At 66.7% G+C, this 15,677-nt stretch overlaps 2 protein-coding genes across 3 annotated transcripts; both read left to right on the top strand.

The window, feature by feature from the left end:
- The first annotated feature begins 499 nt into the window (after nucleotides 1-499).
- On the top strand, nucleotides 500-4,268 carry CANT1 (calcium activated nucleotidase 1). 2 transcript variants are annotated; one of them, XM_056505656.1, is made up of 4 exons: nucleotides 500-594; nucleotides 2,326-2,965; nucleotides 3,199-3,402; nucleotides 3,760-4,268. In XM_056505656.1, exons 2-4 carry the CDS (start codon nucleotides 2,347-2,349, stop codon nucleotides 4,128-4,130), a joined length of 1,194 nt encoding a protein of 397 aa, XP_056361631.1. In that variant the 5' UTR covers nucleotides 500-594; nucleotides 2,326-2,346; the 3' UTR covers nucleotides 4,131-4,268. The 2 variants fall into 2 exon arrangements, with proteins under 2 accessions (XP_056361631.1, XP_056361630.1); XM_056505655.1 differs by lacking the exon at nucleotides 500-594 and adding an exon at nucleotides 1,944-2,135.
- A 3,032-nt stretch (nucleotides 4,269-7,300) lies between these two features.
- Nucleotides 7,301-15,441, top strand: TIMP2 (TIMP metallopeptidase inhibitor 2). Its single transcript, XM_056505657.1, has 5 exons — nucleotides 7,301-7,636; nucleotides 12,981-13,081; nucleotides 13,163-13,271; nucleotides 13,455-13,579; nucleotides 13,960-15,441. The coding sequence occupies exons 1-5, from the start codon at nucleotides 7,510-7,512 to the stop codon at nucleotides 14,158-14,160; spliced, it is 663 nt and encodes a 220-aa protein (XP_056361632.1). The 5' UTR covers nucleotides 7,301-7,509; the 3' UTR covers nucleotides 14,161-15,441.
- Nucleotides 15,442-15,677: the final 236 nt, after the last annotated feature.

Here is a 15,677-nt window from a genome sequence, read left to right as displayed (position 1 = left end):
GGGACCCGCCGCAGTCCCGTTCTTGCCCCGGGACCCGCCGCTGTCCCGTTCGTGCCCCGGGGCCGCCGCACCGGGAGAGCAGCCGGCATGTGCCCCCCGAGTGCTGCGGGACCCGCATCCCGGAGGGTGCAGCTGGCCCCGCTCCCAGCCCCGAGGGCAGCACCGCGCTCCGGCCTTTGGCAGCCGGACACGCACACGGGTCCCGGGGCGCGGGGCTGGCTCTGCCCCGCTCCGCCACCCCGAGGGGCGGCGGGACAGAGGGGACAAGCGGGATAAGGACAGAATGTGTTGCGGGCTGGAGCAGGGCAGCACTGGGCTCACGCCCGGCTGTGCCCACCCCGCAGAGCCGGCTCGGCTCCCGCTCGGTCCCGCACTGTCCCCGCCGCCGGGCTCCAGGGCTCCGGCGGGCCCTGCTCAGCGCGGACTACAGCCCCCGGCAGCCCCCGCGGCACTGCGGGCGGAGCGGTGGCGGTGCTGTGGCGCGCGGGGTCTCCTGGGAGCTGTAGTTTCTGCACACGGGAAGGCCTGGGCGCCGCCGTCCCGGGGCCGCCGGGAGCTGTAGGCGGCGGCTGCGCGCGGGGAGGCGGCGCCGCGGTGAGCGGGGACACGGGCGGGGGGCGCGGGCCGGGCCGGCGGGAAGGGGGGTCCGCACCGGGCGGGGACACCGCGGACCGCGAGCACCCTGCCCGGGGGTCCCCGGGGCTGTGCCCGGCGCGGAGGTCCCGGGGACGCGGGGATCCTCGCTCAGTGCGGGCGGTGCCCCGGCTGCCCGTCAGATCGGCCGGAGAGGGGGCGCGGGGGTCCCCAAGGGCGCGCCCGGCGGAGGCGGGGAGTCCCCGTGTCCATAGAGGGGGTGCCAGTCGGTCCCCGTGTCCATAGAGAGGCGTCCCGTGTCTATACCGGGGGTGTTGGGGGGTCCCCGTGTCCATACCGGGGGTGCCGGTCGGTCCCCGTGTCCATAGAGAGGCGTCCCGTGTCCATACCGGGAGTGTTGGGGGTCCCCGTCTCCATACCGGGGGTATTGAGGGGTCCCCGTGTCCATACCGGGAGTGTCAGTCGGTCCCCGTGTCCATACCGGGGGACCCCCTGACCGTGCCCCGACGTTTTTAGGGTTCCCCGTGGCCGTGCTCAGAGCGGGCTACCAACGCGGTGGGGCCAGTGCACCGAGAGGGGTCCCGGGGCTCTGCCCAGGCCCTCGCTCCGGGGTCCGACGGGACCGGAGGCGCTCCCGTGCCCGGCCCGCGGGCTCCGTGCTGTCCGGGGCCGGCCCCGCACGCTCAATGCCACCTCTGTTCGCCCCTCCGTGCTGAAAGGCACATTGAGAGCCCGCGGGACGGGGAGAGCCCTGGCAGGGCAGCTGGGGATCTCTGCCCCGGGGTGGGATCTCTGCCCCGGGGTGGGATGTCTGCCCCGGGGTGGGATGTCTGCCCCGGGATGGGGTCTCTGCCCCGGGATGGGGTCTCTGCCCCGGGATGGGGTCTCTGCCCCGGGATAGGGTCTCTGCCCCGGGATGGGGTCTCTGCCGCCGCTGCCCGGCACGGGGCGAGCACGGCTCCAGCGGTGGCTGCTGGCCGCCCGCAGTGCCCGCCTGCGGGAGCCCGGGCTGCTGCCGCGTCCTCTGTGCCGCAGGGAGGGAGGTGACCCCGAGAGGCACTGCTGGCACCCCCGGCCCGAGGGTGGGCACAGCCCGGGGGTGCTCACGATGCTCTCGTGGGGAGGACACGCCGTGAGCCCGGGCAGGGATGAGAGGAGTGTCTGTGGGGCTGGGCAGGCCAGGCTGTGTGTCCCTTGGCACTGCGCTTCCTGCTCAGGTGTTGGCATCCTTCTGGGGCGGAGCTGCCACGTGTCTCGCCGTGTCCCTGTGTGCCTGGGGACAAGCCCAGGGCTCGTCACTGGATTCTCAGGGCCATGGGAGCAGGGCCGGGCTACCCAGCCGCTCTGGAGGCAGCAAGGGTCATCCTTGCCGCCCGAGGGGAGCCTGCAGGGCACTGTGACTCGGGCTCACCTTGAGCCAGGTGCCTCAGCTCGCTGCCTGAGCTGCAGTGACCATGGCACAGGTAGAGGTGCCGGGTGTGCCGGAGTGCAATCCTGCCAACACGCTGGGGCTCCTGGTCAGGGGGCGCAGAGGCAGCCAGGTGAGAGGGGCTGAGGGTGGTTGCAGCAGCAAACAGCCCCTGGGCAGGGTGGCTCTTACCTGCATGAGGCGGGAGCACCTTCTGCTGCAGGAGAGGGGATGGGGCCCCTCGTGGCTGTGTTCTGCTGCCCCCGAGCTCAGTCAGCACCAAACCCAGCTCCCTGACCTCCTCCCTCCCCTCTTCCTGCCAGGTTCTGCTCGCCCCCTCTCTGATGCCAGTCCCGCCCTGCCATGAGTCTATGAGCCCTCTCCGGATCAGCGTGGGTGGTCTGCCCGTGCTCGCGTCCATGACCAAGGGCGCAGACCCTCGCTTCCGACTGCGCTGGAAGGCCATCGTGCTGTCCTCCGCCGGCCTGGGGCTGGTGCTGCTGCTGGTCTGCCTGCACCGCTCCTCGCCGGCGCGGCACGGCCCCCCCAGCCCGCGCGCCTGGCAGCCGGGCCGGCAGGCAGGGCAGCGCTACAATGACACCTACCCGCTGTCCCCGCCGCACAGGAACCCCGAGGGCGTGCGCTACCGCATCGCCGTCATCGCCGACCTGGACACGCGCTCCCGCGGCGCCCAGGAGCACACCTGGTTCAGTTACCTGAAGAAGGGCTACCTGGTCCTGTCAGACAGTGGGGACAGAGTGACGGTGGAGTGGGACAAGGATGAGAGCCTGCTGCAGTCCCACCTGGCTGAGAAGGGCCGGGGCATGGAGCTCTCGGAGCTGGTGGTGTTCAACGGGAAGCTGTACGCCGTGGATGACCGGACAGGTGTGGTCTACCAGATCGAGGGCAACAAGGTGGTGCCCTGGGTGATCCTCCCAGATGGGGACGGCACTGTGGGGAAAGGTGAGCTCCCATCCTGCCCTGTGGAGCCCTTGGCTCTTTTCAGCTTGCCAGGGTGGAGTGCCCCTTTTCTGTGAGCTCTGAGCCCGACCAAGGCAGGGCAGTTCCTGCCCAGAGAGCAGCTGGCTGCCTGCTGTGCCCAGCAGCGGGCTCAGGGCTGTAGGGTTTGGGTATGTGGGACAGTCTGACGGCCACGTGCTGACTGAGCCCCCCTCGTGCCATTCTTTCCACCACAGGCTTCAAGGCGGAGTGGCTGGCAGTGAAGGATGAACACCTCTATGTGGGGGGACTGGGCAAGGAGTGGACCACCACGACAGGGGAGGTGGTGAACGAGAACCCCCAGTGGGTGAAGGTCGTTGGCTACAAGGGTGACGTGAGCCACGAGAACTGGGTGACAAACTACAACGCGCTGAGGGCTGCAGCAGGGATCCGGCCCCCAGGTATGGAGCAGGGCAGCCTCCTGCCACCCCATATCCCACAGGCTCAAAGGCTGCAGAGCCATACAGCCGCCTTCCTCAGGGATACTGGCACTGGGTCAGGTTTAGAGGCTGCTGGAGGCCAGAGATCTCCCCTTGTCCTGGTCATTTTCCTCTGCCAAGGGTGGCTCAGCTGGCATTGGGCCCCCAGGCAGAGTGGGGTGTGCTGGGTGCCCCTGCCTGACTCCGGGAGGAATTGGGGCAGAGAAGGTCACAGGGCACGCCTGTGCAGGGCTGTGGGGTGCTCTGGAGGGGAAGGAAGGGCAGGGCCCGCCCCAGCCTGGCCCGTGGCCGTGTGTCACGCCGCCCTTCCCGCCGCAGGGTACCTGATCCACGAGTCGGCCTCGTGGAGCGACACGCTGCAGCGCTGGTTCTTCCTGCCGCGCCGCGCCAGCCACGAGCGCTACAGCGAGCGGGCGGACGAGCGGCGCGGCACCAACCTGCTGCTCAGCTCCTCGCAGGACTTCGGGGATGTCACCGTGGGCCATGTGGGCGACGTGGTTCCCACCCACGGCTTCTCCTCCTTCAAGTTCATCCCGAACACGGACGACCAGATCATCGTGGCGCTCAAGTCGGAGGAGGACAACGGGAAGATCTCCAGCTACATCATGGCCTTCACGCTGGATGGGCGCTTCCTCCTGCCCGAGACCAGGATTGGGAGTGTGAAGTACGAGGGCATTGAGTTTATTTAACAGACACCTGGAGTGGATTGGTGAGGGCAGCCTGGGGACAGGCCCAGCTCCCAGCCCGGGCTCCGTCAGGGATGCCAGGCAGCGCTCCCAGCTCTGTCCTCTGTCCTGGGCTCTCCTGTAAAAGTTGGCTGAGCTGCAGCAGGTGTGGTGCAAGTGTTTCGGCAGTGGCACCTGGTGGCCAGGGACTGCCACCACAGGGTGCTCCTGGCCCCAGGACAGTGTCCAGTCCTGCAGTGCTGGCACCCAGGCAGGTCCCCCTGCAGCCCTTGGTGCCCAGCCCTGAATTGTGGCAGAGCCATCTGCGGTGGGTCTGTGGCTCTGGTGACATCCCCGCTCTGGGTTTGCAGCTGAGCCCCAGCTCTGCAGCTCTCGTGTGGTCTGGGGCTCCCTGGGTGGAGGGGGGTGTGCAGCCTTGGGGAGCAGGTCAGACTTGGGGGATTTCATCAGGCTTTCTCTGCAGAAGCTGGTTTTCCTTCCTTTTTCCCATAAGGTGAGGTGATGGCTGGGGCCTGCTGTTCTGTTTCAGAGAAAAGTTTCACACGGAGCACAGTGGCAGTGCCTGGGGGCAGGGGGAGCAAGTGTGGGTGATGGGCCACCAGCTGTGGCCAGATGTATAGTGGGCCCATCCCAGTGCCATTCCCAGGCCACACCCTCAGAGATGTGTGTGTTTGTGCTGGCCCTGTGTCTGCTCCAAGTCCTGGCTGGGAAGAGCTGAGCCCTTCCTGACAGGAACTGCGGGGAGCTGGCGGCAGTGCAGCCGTGCTGTCCAAGGGCTGCTGTGCTCGGGGCAGGAGCAGGGCCAGCAGCTCCAGTTCTGCTTCCCAGGGCCGGCAACAGCTGAGAAACGTTCACAGCAGCCCAGGGCTTTGGCCAGGGAGCCCTCCCCACGCTTGCCAGCATGTTGTGAAATTGCAGCCGCAGCCCGTGGCCCCCAGGAGGAACTTGTGTGGTTTCAGGAGCCACAAGGGTCAAAGGGGCCTCAGCTGGCCTGGGGGCCCTCCTGACCCCTCTGACCAAGGGGGCTGCAGCTCCTGGGCTGGCTCAGGCCTGCCCTGCCCCAGGTCATGGGCAGCATCTCCTCACACCTGGACCAGCGTTTGGCTCTGTGGTGTCTCTGGTTTGGCCCCCTTTAACACTGCCCCTAGGACAGGTTTGCCAGCAAGCAGAGCTTCAGAGAGCTGGGCCTGGCCACTGTGGTTTGGGGGCCCTTGTGCCCCTGTGTCCCTGTGTCCCTGTGTCCCTGTGTCATGTCCTGGCACTGCTCTGTGCCGTGGCCATGGGGTGCAGCCGTGCTGGGGGAGTTGGCAGCAGCCAGGCTGTGGTTGGGTGGAAGGCTCTGCAGAGTGGATGGGGCCCTCCCAAGAACGCAGCCAGCTGCTCCCCCCACCCCTGTTTACAGTGTCAGCACCTCCGTGAGCCATGCAGAGCGAGGACGGGCCAGACATGTGTTTTCATTTAGCCCAGACAATGACTCGGCCAGAGCTGGGCTTGTCTGGAGACACAGACCTGTCCCCAGCGCTGTGACAGACCTGCCTTTGGCCCCTGCACGTGGCCTCGGGACCGTGCAGCAGCTGGCCCAGGGCACCCAGGATGCGTTGGCAGCCCGCACTGGGTGCCAGCTGGCCACAGTCCATGAGGGCCACTCAGCCACCCCTTGCACTTGGGCTGGCAATCTCTGCTGGCCTCACTCACCCTCCCAGCCCAGCACAGCAGCTCCACAGCACCTGTTGTGGCCCAGGGCTGTGCCAGTGGCTGTCCCTGCTGCCTGGTCCCTTCTTGTCCCCTGAAGCATCCCGGGCCCCTGCCCTCAGCACTGCTCTGCCCTCACAGCAGCACCAGTGCCTCAGGCAGCTGGACCAGCAGGGATCCTGCTGCTGCTGGAGCTCTGCAGACCATGAGCCCCACAGGGGAGTTGGCAACCGGGGGCCCATCTCCAGGTGCCATCCAGCACCCAGCGCTGCTGGTGCTGTCACCTCCCCTGTGTTCCCTGCAGCTCACTCCAGGTTTGGGCCAGGTCCAGCTGCCCACTTCTGCTGTTTCTTCTCATCCTGGAGACTGAGCATCTCTGTTAGGACCCTCTACCACGAGTATCCATGGCAGTGCTGTGGCAGGAGGCTGGCTCAGGAGCACATTTTGTGGCTGTCCTGCCAACACATGCTGGTGACACCCAGCCCAGCTGTGCTCCAAAGCTGTGTCCCTCCCTGTCTGGGAGAAAGGCACTGCTGAGGAGATGGAGCACTCAGCAGCCAGCCAGGCACAGAGTGCAGGTACAGTGACAGCAGCAGCATCCTGACACCTCCATGGTGACACAGTGCGTGGGTGTGGACTGGCATAGAGTCTGCTTTTCCATATTAGATGGTGTAGGGCAGTGTTTTGGATTTGTGCTGGGAGCAGTGTTGATAGCAGGGATGTTTTCATTACTGCTGAGCAGCATTTGCACAGCTTGAGGCCTGTTCATCCCACCAATGAGGGGCTGGGGGGGCACAGGAGCTGGGAGGGGATACAACAGCTGACCCAAGGGATATTCCACACCGCAGGGAATCACACTTGGTGTATGGAGCTGGGGAAAGAAGCTCCCGAGTCACTGCCATGTGTGGAGCCCCGCTGCCCTGGGGATGCCTGCCACGGGGAGGGGTGAAAGAATTCCTGCTTTGCTCTGCTTGTGTGTGGCTTTTGCTTCACCTGTAAAACTGCCTTTATCTCAGCCAGCAGTTTTCTCACTTTCCCCTTGCCAGTTCTGTCACCACCCCGCTGGGCAGAATGAGCCAAAAGCAGCTGGGGGCTGAGCTGCCCACCGGGATAAAACAGCAGAGGCGTGGTGGGTTTTTGGAGCTGTGCTCCAGGGCAGGAGCTGCTGCCTCGGGGGGGAGTTCCAGTGGCACAGGACCCGCAGTGGGAGCAGGGAGCAGCCGGGGGAACTCGGAGTGGGACGAGCTGGGTCGGAGGGGATGACGGTGGGGAGGAATCCTCGGGCGCGGCCAGAACTGCTCCTGTCCGGCCATCCCAGCCCTGGGGGGGCAGCACGGAGCGGGGGTTTGGGCGGCGGGGCCGGGATGCGGCGGGGCGGGCGCGGCCGGTGCCGGTGCCCGCGGCGGGGGCCGTGCCGGGGCGGGGGCAGCGGCCGCGGCGGAGCCGCATCCCGCGGAGGGCGGGCGCAGCCGGGCTGGCCCCGCGCCACGCGGAGGAGGAGCAGCAGATCCCCGGAGCACGTTAAAGAGCGAGGCCGAGCGCGGCGGGGAGGAAGCGAACGGCTCCGCCAAGGCAGCGGAGCGGCGGCCCGCAGAGCGCCCGCCCCGGCCGGACCCCAGCTCCCGGCGGCGGCTCGGCCGGGCCCGGCGGTGCGTGCGGGATCGGGGCCGGGTGGCCGCAGCCCCGCGCCATGCCCGCCGCGCTGCCCAGCCTGCTGGCCTGGCTGGCCGTGCTGCTGCTCGGCAGGGCCCGCCCGGCCGACGCCTGCAGCTGCTCGCCCATCCACCCGCAACAGGCCTTCTGCAACGCCGACGTAGGTGAGCGCCGCGGGCGACCCCGCCCCGAGCCCCCCGAGCCCCCGCCCGCGCCGACTTCCCGCGGGGGAAGCGCCGCAAAGTTGTGGCGGGGCGGGCGGGGAGCGGGCAGAGCCCCCCGGCACCTGCCCGGCCCGTCGGGGGTGTGGCGGCCGGCGGCGGCTGCGGATGCGCGGCCGGGCGCGGTCCGTCCGCCCGGGCTGAGCCCGTCCCAGCCCGCGCCGCCTCCCGCCGGCCCGGGGGGGGCTCCCGGGGGCGGCGAGGGGCGAGCGGAGCGCGGCTACGCCGGGGCCGGGTGCTGCCCGGGCGCCCCCCGGTGAGTGACACGGGTGGGCCCGGCCTCCCCCCGCTCCGGTGACACCGCGGAGGTACGTGGCAGCGCGGGGCTGGGGCCCGGGAGCGGCCGGGACCCTCCGAGTGCGGCCGCGGCACCGGCCCGGAGCCCGGAGGAGCCCCCGGCCCCGGCAGCTGCCGCCACGGTTCGGTCACCGCTGTCTGCGCCTTATTTCCAGGCATTTCCTTTCCCCCATCCCATTTTGTTCGGCTTGGATGCTGCTGAAAGGGAGGGCTTGGCAGCGCCGGGGTCTGGATTCCTCTTTCTATGAATAATGCCCTTATTAAATTTTAACATATGAACCGAACAGGCCGGCCCCAGTTCCCGGCGCTTTCCTTCGCGGGCTCGTTCCCAGCCTCAGCTGGAGAGGTAACATTCCCAAACACTGAGGCAGCTCCAGCCTCTGGATGGCCCTGCCCTGTCCCCTGCTCCAGATCCAGGGTGTTCCTCACGGGCGTCCCTCCAGACCCCGCTCCCAGCGATTTCCTCCGTGAGAGCAACTCCCGCAGCACTTGGCTGCTGCCTCGAGTGCCCAGCCTCACCACGAGGCGTGCTGGGGACAGGGAGCTTTTCAGACAAAATGGAGCGCTGGATTTTTGGAGCTGCTGCTGGAGCTGGTGCCCGTGGCTCACAGGATGCCCTGTGCCTGCTCGGGCAGCGCGGCTGTGGCTTCCCATCACACTGCTGTCAGGATCAGCTTTCGGGGCACTCGTGACTCACGGCCCATCGTGGGGTGCCGGCTCAGCCCTGACTCAGCTGCTGAGTCACTGTCTGTCTGTCTCGGCAGCCCTGGCTGTCTGCAGCGTCCCCCGGGAGGCCTGGCTGGGCTCTGCTCTCCAGCTGCCCTGCTGCCCTCAGCAGGTGCCCGTCCTGCCGAGCCTCCAGCCGCGCTGCCGGCAGCGCTGGCACCTCCTGGCTCCCAGCCCGAGGGTGTGTGTGCCTCGCGTGGATCAAATGTGCCTCGTGTGGGCCTAAGCGAAAACAGTGCTGGGCTTGGGGACAGAGCGGGCACAACCTGGGATGATCCTGTGATCCTTTTGCTGCTTCTGGTCTTCCCCTGGATGCTCTCTGGAGTTGGGATGCTCCGTCCCAGCAGGTGTGTGGAGCCCAGGAGAACCTGGGGCGCCTGGTGCTGCTGGGACCTGTCCCAGCTGCTGTGGCTGGAGGCACCTGTGTTCAGGCTGGGCCCTTGACAGGATGTGGTGGCGTGGGGATGGCTGATGTCCTGCAGGGTGGGGTGTGTGCACCCAAGGGGAACGGGCCCCAAGGCTCATGCTCAACCCTCAGTATGGGGTATGAGGGTGAGCACAGTGTGGGGTCCTGGGGATCCTGGCCCTGGGATCTCCTCTCCATAGTGTGGGCAGCGCTGCCATGTCCCCCACATCCCTCTGGCCTTGCAGCTGCCCCTACACTTGCTCTGCTGTGCAGGGACTGGAGCAGCCACAGCCCAGGGCTGCACTTCCAGGTGGTGCAAGGGGAGGCAGATGCAACTTGGCATTGGGTAGGGGGTGCCTGAGGGTCCTAGAGGAGCTGGGATTGTGTCACTGGGTCTGGTGACTTAGAACCTGCCAGCCTGAGCTTGCATGTCCTGCAGGGGTTTTGTGCAGGGCCCAAGGGCTTGGGGCTGCCCCATGAGCCATCCCTCACTGGGGCTGTGCCCAGGCAGTGGGGCCTGGTGGCTGCTCTGCTGGGCTGCTCTGCTGCAGGAGATGCTCAGCTGCCCAGCAGTGCCACAGCCAGACCAGGGGCCGCAGCAGGAAACTCAGCTTCTGCTCCATCTCCTCTGGAGCAGCGTGGGGCCGTGGGGTGCTAGGGGGTGATGCTGAGCCCTTCTAGGCAGAGCCCTGCCCCTGCGAGGCAGCAGGCAGTGGATGGGGCAGGGGAGCAGGGCAGGGGCAGCCGGGATGCAGCTCCCGACAGCATCGCACTGATCCCAGCGGTGCCAGTGCTCGGTTCCTCGGGACAGCACGGGGAGTGTGGGGGCTACACACTCCGGGAACCGGGCAGAGGAGGGGATTTGCGGGGCAATGCTGGAGCTGTCCCTGCAGGAGTGCAGCTGCCTGCAAACCTGCCCGGTGCCCGGTGCCTGTGCCCGGTAGCCGTGCCCGGTGCCCGGTGCCGCCCTGCCCGGCGCGGCAGCCGAGCCCTCCCGTGCGGCTGGCGCAGAGGGGCCGTGGGCTGACGCGGGGGCTGCCGCTGATTGGGCTCCATCCGCTCCCGTCAGCGGCCGGAATGACGCAGCGGCCACGGCAGCGCTCAGCCCGTGGCTCCCGCGCAGCCCCGGCGGGCGAGCGGGACCCGCTGCCCGCGCTGCCCCTCGCCGCCCCGCGGGCACTGCTGGGCACCCCGCTGCCGGCTGCCCTGCTCAGCCCTGTGTGCCTCCAGCCTCAGCACCCCAGACCGCCGTGCCAGGCCGGGTGATGCCGCTGGCCCGCGGGCAGGCGCTGGGGTGCCAGCGAGCACCTGGGAGGTGGCTGTGGGCTTTGCACCGGGCAGGGCTGGGGTGCATTCCTGCAGGAATCGCTCCCCGCGTGGTTAGCTATCTCCCCACGTCTGCTGGCCCCAAGCAGGGCTGGAGTGACCGCAGGGCTGCCCTCACCAAGGGGTCAGATGCCTGGGCTGGCAGTGCCAGGCAGGCAGCGGGCAGTGCCGGCCCTGGCAGCCAGCTCCTCTGCTGCCAGCAGCCCTGGAGAAGGGAGCTTTGTTCCCTGGGCATCCAGCCCAGCAGTGGCCTCTGCCGACCGTGGGCAGCTGCGGGTGGGTGTGGGAGGGTGGCTTGGTGGGTTTGGGGTGGGATAGCACAGGAAGGGGCAGCCATTCTGCAAGTCTGGGGCCAGAAGGGGGGTCCCATGGCCAAGGGTCCTTCTCTGCCCTTCTTCCCATGGGGAACAGGAAAGCACAGGGGTGCCCTGAGGTGGGATAGTCCCACATAGGGCCAGGGAGGACAAACCCCAACAATGGCAAGCTCAGCGATAACCTGGTGTTTTTGTGGCACTGGGTGACTCTGCGTGTCCCCAGCTTTGCTCCTGGAGCTGCACTGTGGCACTGATGCAGTGGGACTGATGCTGGTGGCAGAGGGCAGCAAGGGGACCTGCTTACCATGCAGGGTCTCTCTGTCCCTGGAGGATCCAGAGTCCTCTCTATGGCAGCCCTGGGGACCTGCCCAGGAGATGTCACCAGTGGGGGTCCCACCCTGCCAGGAGACCCTCTGCTCCCACAGAACACCTTCTTGCTTGGCCTGCCTGGGGAAGGAGCATTTCCAACATGGTCCAGCTTGGGTCAGCCAGTGCCAACCGTGTGCTGTGCCCGCCATGCGCCCCAGGAGCCAGAGAGCCTTGGCTCATCTTCACAGAGGGCCAGCGCTCCCTGGCTGCTGGGTGCCCAAGCTGGCAGCAGGAGTGGTGGGTGACAAGGCCAGTGGGGGCATTGGCATTTGGAGAGGTCTGACTGCTGATCTTGGGCACCCAGGGGTTCCTCCATCCCTCGCCCAGCCTCCTGGTCCCAGGCTCTCCTCAGGGCTCCCTCCGCTGCCCTGGTTCCTGGCGGGCGTGGAGCTGCTTGGCTGCGCTGCGGGGTCTTGGCGGGGAAAGCACAGCGCAGTCGTCCCCTCCACAAAGCCGCACTGTTCAGAACAAATCCACCCAGAATCGGGCTGCATTTTTGTCAAGTGATTCATCAGCACGTGAATGGAAAAGGCTGGAGCCCACTGAACCAGTAACCATTCCCCGCACGGGAGCCACAGGGCCAGCACTGGTTGCACTGGAGTTGCACTGGTGGCGCAGGGCTCGGCACGCGGGGACGCGGTGGCTGCAGGGCGAGGGGTGGCCTGTGGCTGGGTGGCACAGCACACAGCTGACAGAGGAGTGTCCCCAGGCATGGCTGAGGTGCTGCCACTGTGCCTGGGCAGCCCAGCCCTTCCCAAGGGATGGGAGCAGCTGGGAAAGCACCCAGTGGCTTCCCCCAGCCCCACACTGAACGAGTGCTGCCGGTGACTGGGGATGGCCATTTTGGGAATCCTCTTCCCTGGTCCCTGCTCGTGTTGGTGCCACTTTCACCTTTCCAGAGTAAACTCTGTTGGCACTTGCCATGCCCCCCTGACCTTCAGCTTAAATAGCCTGTCTGCATGCCCCCACACCCCATGGTATTTATAGAGTGCGGTCAGATTCCCTTTCCTGGCCGTGCCAGGTGGGAGAAGCTCCTCTGTGCCAGGCAGTGGGTGACCTCTGCTTGTCCCTGGCTGCTCCCAGCCCAGCACCTTTCGGTGGGGACATGAGCCAGGATGAACTCTGTGAGAGTGCCCAGCTCCCTGTTCCCTGCCCAGCAGTGCTCGGGGGGCTGGCACGGCACCGGGGAGCCCTGCAGGGTGGGGAGCTGCCCGTCCTGCTGGTTGGGGCAGAGCAGGGAGCCCTGCCAGCCACTGCCCTTCAGCCAGGCCCCCTCAGGAGCTCTGGCTTTGGGACTGCCACTGTCCCCTTCACCACCAGCATCCCCGGTGCTGCCATGGAACTTCTGGTGGAGGGAGCTGGGCACAACTGGGGGCCACAGGTGGCAGTGCAGGGCCCCAGGCAGCCTCACAGCATGAGCCAGCCCGATGTCCCCGGCGGTGAGCAAGGCTGAGCTGGCTGCCCTGCCCCTGGCCCCCTGCAGTCACTGCCACGTGCCGGGCACTCACATGCCGGACCGCACCTCCTGGCTGTGGCAGCAGCATGACCGCAGGGCCCCTGCCACAGCAGAGCTGTCCCCTGGCTCACAGTGCCACAGCCTCAGCAGCCCTGGGGCCAGGTGATCCTGCTGTGAACTTTGCTTATCACCTGCGTTGAGGGTGCTGCTGCAGGGCTGCTGGTCACTGTGCTGCACGTGCCAGAGCCCCAGCCCTTTGGGGACAGCGGGTGACAGGGCAGCCAGGCAGGCAGTGGGGTTTGCTGTGGGCAGCAGCCCCCTCTGAAGGCAGGAGACCTGTGAGATGCAGGGGCTGAGTGGGTGACCCCCACTTACCTCACCTCTCCCTTGCAGTGATCCGAGCCAAGGCCGTCTCTGCTAAAGAGGTGGATTCGGGGAACGACATATATGGGAATCCCATCAAACGCATCCAGTATGAAATCAAGCAGATCAAGGTAACAGGGCACATTGGGTCAGGACGCTGCGGGGTGGGGTGGCCCCTGTACCAGCCACTCACTCCTGCCTCTGCTCCCCAGATGTTCAAGGGCCCCGACCAGGACATAGAGTTCATCTACACGGCTCCATCCACTGCCGTGTGTGGCCGGCTGCTGGACACCGGCGGGAAGAAGGAGTATCTGATCGCAGGTGAGCGCTGCGGGCCTGTCGGGACAGTGACTGACGCCCCATGTGCCTCACAAGATGCCTGATGTGTGCCTGCTCACTGGGCACATTGTGCCCTTGCCCCTCCTGCTCCTGCTCAGAGAATCCCTGGCTCTCTCCAGGCCCTGGGGGGACTCCCTTTGAGTGCTCTGTCTGCCCTCTCCCCAGGCAAGTCAGAGGGCAATGGCAAGATGCACATCACGCTCTGTGACTTGGTGTCCACCTGGGACTCACTGACCCCAACCCAGAAGAAGAGCCTAAACCAGCGGTACCAGATGGGCTGTGAGTGCAAGGTGAGCAACCAGGCTGCCTCTCATGCCCCACAGCAGGGAGGGTCTGCAGCCCGCAGGCAGGGGTGGGCCCCACAGTGAGATCCTCTTCCCTGTCGTTCAAGGGTGACACTGTGCAGGGACAAAGCATGTGGCTGGGCAGACAGGAAGGGCAGCTCTCCCTCTGTCTTCCTCCAGCTGGGAACCAAGGCCAGCCCTGGGACTGGCAACCAGGGGTTCCCCAGTTCCCTGCACTGGGGCTGCATCCCCACCGTGCCCCACAGGGCAGGGTCAGCCTGGCATCCCTGTCCAGAGCTGGGAGGGTGGATGAAGCAGAGCGTGCTGCTTTCCCCTGGCACAGTGCCCCCGTGGCTCGGCGGGTGACAAGTCTCTGTTGTGCACAGATCTCGCGCTGCCTCTCCATCCCCTGCTTCGTCTCCTCGTCGGATGAGTGTCTCTGGACAGACTGGGCCATGGAGAAGAACAACGTGGATGGGCGGCAGGCGAAGCACTACGCCTGCATCAAGAGGAGCGACGGCTCATGCGCCTGGTACCGCGGCATGGCCCCCCCCAAGCAAGAGTTTCTCGACATTGAGGACCCCTAAGCCAAACGAGCGCATTCCAGTAGCCAGTAGAAAAAAAACCTGCGAGATGTTAGACTGGTCCACGCTGATATCAAATCCTGGAGACAGCATGAAAATCCACTCGGCCGCAGGGGGCCCTGGTGGCTGCCACACGTGTGTGGGGGACAGGGACCCGCTCTGGGCAGGCTCCTGGCAGCCCGCAGCTGCACTGGCCATCCTTCGCTTGTGGCAGGGCTGAGCAGGGTGTGGGGACCTCCCTGCCAGGGACACAATCCCCCAGCCATGCTTGGCTCTGGCAGCTGGGAAGGAATGAAGCCCTTGTGAGTGGTGGGAGCTGCCCTGGCTGCGTAGCAGGTCTACCAGTGCCCGGCTGCGGGAGCCTCCCCCACAGCTCCAGACACACAGCCCTCCCCACCGCAGCGCCTGGCAACCCTGCTGCACCCCCCAACACCTACCTCTGCCTTCGGGGTGCCAGAAGGGTACCCCTCTGGGCAGGGGCTTTACTGTGTGGCAGAAACCCCAGCAAGGCGCTCCAGGCCTTTCACAGGGCCAGACCACTCCTGCACAGGTGCCTTGTCCCAGAAAGCCAGAGGGGCATGGTAGCACATCTGGGGTGACCCCTGACATGTACCCATGCACTGTTGCCCCTCTCTCCAGGGGTTTCCGTTCCCCTGCAACCTCCTACAGATCCTTCTGCCATTCCACCATTGCACAGGCTTGGCCTGGAGTCCTTGGCAGGGCACTAGGGGCCGGAGCTCGGGCTGCATGGGCACAGGGTCCATCATTGCCTTGTGCAGATCAGGACCACGCCATGGCCCTCAGCACCGCTGCAGCCAGGCAAGCCCCTTCTCTGCAGTGTCGGGAGTGGGGCCTGGAGCTGGCAGCAGGGCAGCTGCAGGAAAACCTGTCCCCTCTGGAGCCCCCTCCCAACCCTCGGCCCCGAGTTCTCTGAGCCATCCCCATGCCCCAGCGATGCTGGCGTGCGCCGCGGAGCTGTCGCGGCGCTGGCACCTGCACCCATGGCTTTGGGAGCGTGCCGGGAATGCTCCCTGCAGCCCTGTGCCAGTGGGGTTTTCATGCTGTGCGTCCCTGTAAGGTTTGAGATGTCGTACTGGACCAGTCTGGGCAATTTCAACATATTAAAGAGAAAAATTAAAAAGAAAGAAAAAGAAAAAAAACCCCCAACCTTTACTCAGTCCCGACCGCGCATCCCGGGCGCTCTGTATGGCTGTACCCGTTGTGCTCCTGTCGCTGCTGCTCCTCTGTCTTTGACTTCAATATCGCCACTTGTTTTGCCGCCGGCTCTGTCGTCCCTGTGCCGTGATTTCCGTCTCCTCGTCCGAGGCTGGAGCCGCCCCGGTACCCGCAGAGGGTCCGTGCCGGGAGCTCCAGGGCAAGGGGGAACAGGGCCGGGAGCGCTGCCCCGGTTCGGCCCTGCGGCGGCTCGGCCGGGATCCCCCCGAACCCCCCGGGTTTCCCCGGCCCTCCTCATCTGCGGAGAGGAGCGATCCCCGCGGGGCCGCCGGAGGAAAAGGAAC

The sequence above is a fragment of the Oenanthe melanoleuca genome, chromosome 18 (genome assembly GCF_029582105.1).
Source record: "Oenanthe melanoleuca isolate GR-GAL-2019-014 chromosome 18, OMel1.0, whole genome shotgun sequence".
Lineage (NCBI taxonomy): Eukaryota > Metazoa > Chordata > Aves > Passeriformes > Muscicapidae > Oenanthe > Oenanthe melanoleuca.
Note: the sequence above shows the minus strand (reverse complement) of the source record. Positions and strands in the feature narration are given on the sequence as shown.

What these genes read in the sequence shown, in the direction of transcription:
- CANT1 (XM_056505655.1), top strand. Translation starts at nt 2,049, where the DNA reads ATGGCACAGGTAGAGGTGCCGGGTGTGCCGGAGTGCAATCCTGCCAAC. An exon ending in GGACGGCACTGTGGGGAAAG is followed by an intron (nt 2,966 to 3,198) that starts GTGAGCTCCCAT and finishes TTTCCACCACAG; the next exon opens with GCTTCAAGGCGGAGTGGCTG. An exon ending in AGCAGGGATCCGGCCCCCAG is followed by an intron (nt 3,403 to 3,759) that starts GTATGGAGCAGG and finishes TTCCCGCCGCAG; the next exon opens with GGTACCTGATCCACGAGTCG.
- TIMP2 (XM_056505657.1), top strand. Translation starts at nt 7,510, where the DNA reads ATGCCCGCCGCGCTGCCCAGCCTGCTGGCCTGGCTGGCCGTGCTGCTG. An exon ending in GAAGGAGTATCTGATCGCAG is followed by an intron (nt 13,272 to 13,454) that starts GTGAGCGCTGCG and finishes CCCTCTCCCCAG; the next exon opens with GCAAGTCAGAGGGCAATGGC. An exon ending in AGATGGGCTGTGAGTGCAAG is followed by an intron (nt 13,580 to 13,959) that starts GTGAGCAACCAG and finishes TGTTGTGCACAG; the next exon opens with ATCTCGCGCTGCCTCTCCAT.